The sequence below is a fragment of the Etheostoma cragini genome, chromosome 6 (assembly GCF_013103735.1).
Source record: "Etheostoma cragini isolate CJK2018 chromosome 6, CSU_Ecrag_1.0, whole genome shotgun sequence".
Lineage (NCBI taxonomy): Eukaryota > Metazoa > Chordata > Actinopteri > Perciformes > Percidae > Etheostoma > Etheostoma cragini.
The window spans coordinates 16,041,898-16,049,397 of NC_048412.1; the positions used below are offsets into that span (position 1 = coordinate 16,041,898).

At 41.3% G+C, this 7,500-nt stretch overlaps 1 protein-coding gene across 1 annotated transcript in view; it reads left to right on the forward strand.

Moving 5' to 3' along the window:
* The first annotated feature begins 6 nt into the window (after nucleotides 1-6).
* LOC117946445 (potassium-transporting ATPase alpha chain 1) overlaps nucleotides 7-7,500 on the forward strand; it is a 9,221-nt gene continuing 1,727 nt past the window's right edge. The window contains exons 1-19 of the mRNA XM_034874607.1: nucleotides 7-429; nucleotides 1,050-1,151; nucleotides 1,351-1,410; nucleotides 1,569-1,772; nucleotides 1,960-2,073; nucleotides 2,189-2,323; nucleotides 2,735-2,852; nucleotides 3,045-3,313; nucleotides 3,537-3,615; nucleotides 3,772-3,891; nucleotides 4,053-4,162; nucleotides 4,280-4,414; nucleotides 4,627-4,819; nucleotides 5,039-5,214; nucleotides 5,375-5,511; nucleotides 5,709-5,859; nucleotides 6,135-6,303; nucleotides 6,814-6,968; nucleotides 7,236-7,359. Of these exons, the coding sequence (XP_034730498.1) occupies nucleotides 418-429; nucleotides 1,050-1,151; nucleotides 1,351-1,410; nucleotides 1,569-1,772; nucleotides 1,960-2,073; nucleotides 2,189-2,323; nucleotides 2,735-2,852; nucleotides 3,045-3,313; nucleotides 3,537-3,615; nucleotides 3,772-3,891; nucleotides 4,053-4,162; nucleotides 4,280-4,414; nucleotides 4,627-4,819; nucleotides 5,039-5,214; nucleotides 5,375-5,511; nucleotides 5,709-5,859; nucleotides 6,135-6,303; nucleotides 6,814-6,968; nucleotides 7,236-7,359 (2,563 nt within the window). The 5' untranslated portion in view covers nucleotides 7-417. The remainder of the gene's footprint in view (nucleotides 430-1,049; nucleotides 1,152-1,350; nucleotides 1,411-1,568; nucleotides 1,773-1,959; nucleotides 2,074-2,188; nucleotides 2,324-2,734; nucleotides 2,853-3,044; nucleotides 3,314-3,536; nucleotides 3,616-3,771; nucleotides 3,892-4,052; nucleotides 4,163-4,279; nucleotides 4,415-4,626; nucleotides 4,820-5,038; nucleotides 5,215-5,374; nucleotides 5,512-5,708; nucleotides 5,860-6,134; nucleotides 6,304-6,813; nucleotides 6,969-7,235; nucleotides 7,360-7,500) is intronic.

Below are 7,500 nucleotides of genomic sequence, written 5' to 3' on the forward strand. Positions count from 1 at the left end.
TGTGTGTGTGTGCGTGTGTGTGTGTGCGTGTGTGTGTGTGTTTTGTGTGACCTGCCTAGGGGTGACATTGTTTTACGCAGGTTGTTGTATTAAAGTGCGTGTTCAAACATAAATGTGTGTGGATGTGTCCAAAGCAAGTTTGTGTGTGCATGTGTGTCTGAAAAGGGGAGTTGTCGTATATAAAAGGCTTATCCAGAAAATCTGTCCTGTTTCTAACCATTGTGCATGTGTGTGTGAGAGAGAGCGAAAGAGAGAGAGAGAGAGAAAGAGAGAGAGAGAGAGAGAGCGGGAAAAACAAAGTGTGTGTTTGGGACTGGACTCTAACTGACAGCCAAAATTTCGGGGACCAAGAAGAAGGATCGAGTGGTCTGGACCTCCATTGATTTAGGAGAACAGTCCCCTTACAAACCTGCAACCATGAGTAAAAAGGTAGGCGACCCAGCACATTAGCTGATGACCATTCACCTTCGTTAGCGTTAGTCGGGCTCCTAGGTAGTATATGTCATTCAAAACTCTTGACCAGACCTTTACTTGCTTAACTATTACTTTACCTTCCTTTTTGCCATCTTTTTTCACTTAATTTGAGAATATTTTTACCATCACTGGCATGGACATAGTATACTCCAGTCTATGGAGTGTCGTTTTGTTTAATGCAAATGAGGATGCAAATAGTTTTAATTCAATGAGCTGTTGCTGGTCACATATTCACAACTAATGACCTAACAGTACCTCATATAGATCAGATGTATAAAAGTGCTAAATCTGGTACACATTTAATCTAGAGTGCCAAGCCAAAGGGGGCGCTTGTTTAGCTCACCTTGAAGAGCATGTGCCCAGACAGAGGCCCAGTCCTCGCCATAGCGGCTGCCAGTTTGGTTCCAACCTCCTGCGCTTTAATTCCCCCTCTCTCTCCCCCTTCATTTCTAAATTGTCCTAACAAATAAAAGCCTAAACATAATCAAAATAATCTTCTTCTTTTTGTTTTTTAAGAAAGACAGGTAGAATGCCTGCATAAATATACGCATTTATAAGCAATGTTCTGCATTTAGGACACCTACGACATGTTTGAGATCAATGGAGACATGGACAAAAAGAAGAAAAAGATGAAGAAGAAGGAGAAACTGGAGGGCATGAAGAAAGAAATGGATATAGTAAGTAAAGACAGAAGCTACATGGCTGCACAGCACTCAGAATTTGTTGTATGAACTGTCTATGATCTTTCTCTGTCCACTAATAATAACCAGTTATGAATGAATGAATAACTGAATAAATCACCTTGATTCACTCTGGGCTGTCCTTTAAAAGTTTGGCTTGCTCTGAATGAATGTTGCAATCTGTCTCCTCTTGCAGGACGACCATGAGATTACAATTGAAGAACTAGAAATGAGGTACAACACTAGTGTTACCAAGGTAAGACCTTCTTTCTGTAATGTATGTCTTTTGTTAGAGTCTTATTTTTCTATCTTCATTCTCCTTTATTTTATGGGCTTAATACCTTTTCTCTTCACCCATATCTAACAAACACATTCTCATTTATTTAATCTAATTTTTCTGACCTCCATCGACAGGGTTTGACCTCCACCTTTGCCAGTCAAGTCTTGGAGAGAGACGGTCCTAATGAACTCAAGCCTCCCAAAGGAACTCCGGAGTATGTGAAGTTTGCAAGGCAGCTGGCTGGAGGGCTGCAGTGTCTGATGTGGGTCGCAGCCGTCATCTGCTTCATCGCCTTTGGAATTGAAGTTGCGAGAGGGAATGTCACCGCCTTTGACAATGTGAGTTGTATTTCCATTGAGAGTTTTTCTTCTTTAGTGCATTATGGGAGAAAAACAATTGAGAAAGACTGAATTTATGGCTTATGTGGATTGCTTCGAGCAGGAGGGATCAGAGAGGGACAGAAATTAAGTGATTTGAAAAAGGAGAGGACAGCAATTTATGGTTACATCTTCTTTCTCACTCCAGCTGTACTTGGCCATCACCCTAATTTCTGTCGTCGTGGTAACTGGCTGTTTTGGTTACTACCAAGAATTCAAGAGTACCAACATCATTGCCAGTTTCAAGAATCTGGTGCCACAGGTAAATCGCACATAACCAATGAAAATGAGGCCCATTCTTATCTCTTTCCTTCCTCTCTTGTTTTGTTCATCTCCTTTCATCTTTGCTCGTTTTGCTCTCAAATCTCCAAAAATAGCAAGCCATTGTGATCCGTGATGGCCAGAAAAACCAGATCAACGCCCAACAGTTGGTAGTGGGGGATTTGGTGGAGATCAAAGGAGGAGACAGAGTCCCGGCTGACATTCGCATCATCAGTGGTCAGGCCTGCAAGGTAGATCACACACACATATACTGTATATCCATGTAGTACATACATCTGGACTAGTAAAATGTGTCATGATGCAAGTTTAAGGTCAGACTTTGACATGTTTTACTATTGAGTCCACAAAAAGTCAATGTGTCCACAAAAAACAATTTCTAAAAATGTCAACATTAAGTCAAATTTGGACTATTGGTAACTGAAAGAACAGGTTAATCATAACATTCTCAGTAGGACAGACAGACAGAGTGTAATGTACCTAGTATTTGACATAGCACATAAGGCCAGTTGGTGTAATGTTTTTGAATACATAAACGTCAGTGAAAGAATGAACGTGTGGCCCAATTAGACATCCTCCCTTCCTACCCTATGTTAACTTGTGGACATGTAATGAACCTTTTGTGAATATCCTTTGTGTGCCAGGTGGACAACTCGTCCTTGACAGGCGAGTCTGAACCGCAAAGCAAGACTCCAGAATGTACTCATGAGAATCCACTGGAGACCAAAAACATTGCTTTCTTCTCTACAACCTGTCTGGAAGGTACAGTAACCACTACACACTGTACATGCATATATGTATATATATGGACTAGAGATCATCTAGTGGTTGAAGTATTTGTTTGATGGTGAACTTAAGAATAAGCTCTCTTCTCTTCTCTTCTCTTCTCTTCTCTTCTCTTCTCTTCCCTTCTCTTCTCTTCTCTTCTCTTCTCTTCTCTTCTCTTCTCTCCAGGTATAGCTACTGGTGTAATCATTAACACAGGTGATCGTACTATCATTGGTCGGATTGCCAGCTTGGCGAGCGGCGTCGGGAACGAAAAGACCCCCATTGCCATAGAAATCGAACATTTTGTTGACATCATCGCCGGTCTTGCAATCTTTTTCGGGTTTACCTTCTTTGTGGTTGCCATGTTCATAGGATATGCCTTCCTGGAAGCCATGATCTTCTTCATGGCCATCGTGGTGGCTTATGTGCCAGAGGGGCTACTTGCTACGGTTACTGTGAGTCACTGCAACAAAATGTGAATTTCTATAATACTGTTGTTGTATGGTGTCTAGTTTCCCTTTATGAATGCTCATTTGGGATGATGGCATCAATCCCAAATCATATCCTGTGTATTAGGTAATAGTATGCAAAATGAGTGTGGATTATTTAGTTCATCACATGTGCTGGAGGCTCTATATTACCCTGTCAGTCTGTAACAGCCTGTGTCTGTGTTAACAGGTCTGTCTGTCACTGACTGCTAAACGACTTGCCAAGAAGAACTGCGTTGTGAAGAACCTGGAGGCTGTGGAGACATTAGGTCAGTTTGTCTGAAAACCAGCAACTTCCTGCTCCTGAAAGTTGTGTTGAGTTCAGGGACATAAAGATATGAGTTTGGTCTTTATTAAGTCATTGCAGCATGCATGAATGTATGCACAGCGTGCATGCGTTTAACCTTCAAACTGTTTGTGTTTAGGCTCCACTTCAGTGATCTGTTCTGACAAGACGGGAACCCTGACTCAGAACAGGATGACCGTAGCTCACCTTTGGTTTGACAACCACATCCACGCTGCCGATACCACTGAAGATCAGTCAGGTATACACATGAAAAAAAAGTTATTGTTAATATCAATACAGGCTATAATAAGTTAACTTGTGGATGGCTATTAACCATGATACATGTTTTTTAAAAGATGTTTCATGTTGTTTTTTTTACATTGGAGTATTTTTTTTTGTGTTTTTTTGTGTGGTTTCCAGGCCAGAATTTTGATCAGTCATCAGAAACATGGCGTTCACTGGCGAGAGTGGCTTCCCTGTGTAACAGAGCTACATTCAGACCGGATCAGGAAGGTGTTCCTATTCCCAGGGTACAAGTTTTAGTATTTGTTATCTACATCCATTTGAGCTGGCAAAATGTCACATCTCAATGATAAGATATGTTCCGTTTTGTCTGTTTTGCATCTGACTTTCACCATCTCGTACAGAGGCTGGTGGTAGGAGATGCATCAGAGACTGCTCTGCTGAAGTTCACCGAGCTTTCTGTGGGGAACGTCATGGACTACCGTAATCGCTTCAAGAAAGTGGTGGAGGTGCCCTTCAACTCCACCAACAAGTTTCAGGTGAGAGCAAGGCCTTGCATCATTTTAAACAATTGCTACACCGTAAACCAGATAAGTGGGTGAAATATATTTTTTAAATATCGAATGCTATCATATGAATATCCTTCTTTGAAAATGTGACACTGCTATACTATAATCCAGTGATTCACGGTGGACCTAAAAGCTCTGGCTTATTTGATTCAGCTTCTATCAACCAACCCTCTCTTCTCCAGCTGTCTATCCATGAACTGGAGGACCCTCTGGACCTGCGCTTCCTGATGGTGATGAAGGGAGCACCAGAACGTATCTTAGAGCGCTGCTCCACCATTTTGATTAAAGGCCAGGAGCTGCCTCTGGATGAGCAGTGGAGTGAAGCCTTTCAGACAGCTTACATGGACCTGGGAGGACTGGGAGAAAGAGTACTGGGTTAGGGAGAACTTCTCATGACCTTGATGTTTTCCCAAAACTATCATTTCCCTTTTGCTAACAGTATATTGAAAAAAACCTTCTTTAATGTGAAGTTGTTGCAAGTAAATGGAGCCATTTAGTTTTGTAGCTAATAACACATTAATTAGTACATAGATATCTTCTGCCATACACAATAAGAATTAACCTTTTTGCTGTTCCTTTTTTTCCCACCTTCAGGTTTCTGTCACATCTATCTGAACGAGAAGGAGTTTCCTCGTGGCTATCCATTTGACCCTGATGAGATGAATTTCCCCACGTCAGGACTGTGCTTTGCTGGTCTCATCTCAATGATCGACCCCCCAAGAGCCACTGTACCGGATGCAGTGATGAAATGTCGTACTGCTGGTATCAGGGTGTGTTTACATTGTTTCACATAAACCTAATTGGCTTTTTTGGGCTGTCATAGATTTTTCTTTTTTATTAAAAGTGCTCGCAAGACACATTTATCATGCGTTTCATTGTGCGTTTTCACATTGTGAATGTATGTATTTCTTGTATAACTTGGAACTTTAGGTCGTCATGGTTACTGGGGACCATCCAATTACAGCAAGGGCAATAGCAGCTAACGTTGGTATTATCTCAGAAGGCAGTGAAACAGTGGAAGATATAGCGCAGAGGAAGCGCATACCTGTCGAACAAGTCAACAAGAGGTATTTGCATAACTGCTGTCCACAGTGCTCATCTTTGATACAAATCAAGGAGCAGTATAATGTTTATTTCTTATGGTGTGACTACAACACAAAACTACAGAATCCTACATTGTCTTATAAAGATTGACTGTTGTGTCTGAATGCAAGCTACTTATATGTAATGTAACTCTGTCCGTCACTGTGTTGTGTGTGTGCAGGGACGCCCGCGCTTGTGTGATCAGTGGGGGTCAGCTGAAAGACATGAGCAGTGAGGAGCTAGATGACGCACTGCGAAACCATCCTGAGATGGTGTTTGCAAGAACATCCCCTCAGCAGAAACTAATTATTGTGGAGAGTTGTCAACGACTGGTAGATACACACAAAAACATACACACCTCTTAGTCTACCTGTGCCCTCTTAATCTTGTGATTATTGAGTGAAATTTATTTCATAATTTAAAAACGATATGCATCCAAGGCAAGTTTCCTATACACATAATCTTAAGAATATCAAAGAGAGAGACTATGAAGCTGACATTTAGTTTCAATGTGGTCCCCTGGGTTTTCATGCATATCCAGCTTAAATGTTCAGAATATGTGTTCAGGCTTGTGTCCGATGGATTCATCTTTCATCCCCTCGCCCAGGGCTCCATCGTCGCCGTGACAGGTGATGGTGTGAACGACTCTCCGGCTCTTAAGAAGGCTGATATTGGTGTCGCCATGGGGATTGCCGGGTCAGACGCTGCCAAGAACGCTGCAGACATGATCCTTTTGGACGACAATTTTGCTTCTATTGTCACTGGAGTGGAGCAAGGTGAGACTTAAAAGAAAAGAAAGTTTGTGTGTTTTTTGGTTATCTGATGAGCAGGTAGCACCTTGTATGGCAGCCTTGGCCGCAGTGTATGGTTCCTGTACTATGTAAGCTTTGAGTTGTCGTTAAGATATATATATATATATTTGACAAAATAATCTTAAAACTCAAGGTTCACAGTCTGGCGACGGCTCGCTTTTCATCACTTAAAAATCACAAAATATTGGATCTCCGCACTTGTGACCACTTGGTGGTCATGTGGTCATACCCTTCCTCTGTTCCTATCTTGTCTGTTATTTTCAATATTATCAATACATCTATATTGAGTTTGCCATACAGTAGGCCCACCAGCCCCTAAAACTCAAAAGCACTTAATTATTTATTTTTTTGTTATCACATTGTTATCTTGGTGGTTACTAAGACAGTAAACGGATGCATAAACGGAAAAAATAAAAAGTTCTTTTATTTACAGAATATATTGAGCTATTTTAGTGTGTGTGTGTGTGTGTGCAGGCCGTCTTATTTTTGACAACCTGAAGAAGTCTATCGCCTACACCCTAACCAAGAACATTCCTGAGCTGACTCCATATCTGATCTACATCACCGTCAGCGTGCCTCTTCCTCTGGGCTGCATCACTATTCTCTTCATTGAACTGGCCACGGACATTGTGAGCTATTAATTCATTAGTACCAGTTCTTTTCTCAAGTGTGGTCATCACACTGGTTATTGCATTACATTTCTTTTCATCATAGATGATTGTGTATTTGTTTCACTGTGGCCTGTACATTGTGATTGATATTGAATCACCACACACCCGCCTTATTCTTTACAGCGACTGAGTTGGTGACTTTAATAGTAAATTTGCATCATTATCTTCCACGCTCCTCTATCTGCTGTACAGAGATATATTGCTTTATTTCTGTCTCTTCTGTAGTTCCCCTCTGTCTCTTTGGCCTATGAGAAAGCAGAGAGTGACATCATGCACCTGAAGCCAAGAAACCCTCGTCGTCATCGTCTGGTAAACGAAGCACTGGCTGTATACTCATACTTCCAGATAGGTGAGAGTGTGTGTGTGTGTTTGTGTGTGAACAAAACACGTATACATATCTTAACCACAGTTACATTAAGTTGAATACAAAAGACAAAACTAAAGGTTACCTGAAAGTATCTCTGGCTCTATGAATACAATGCATTTACAC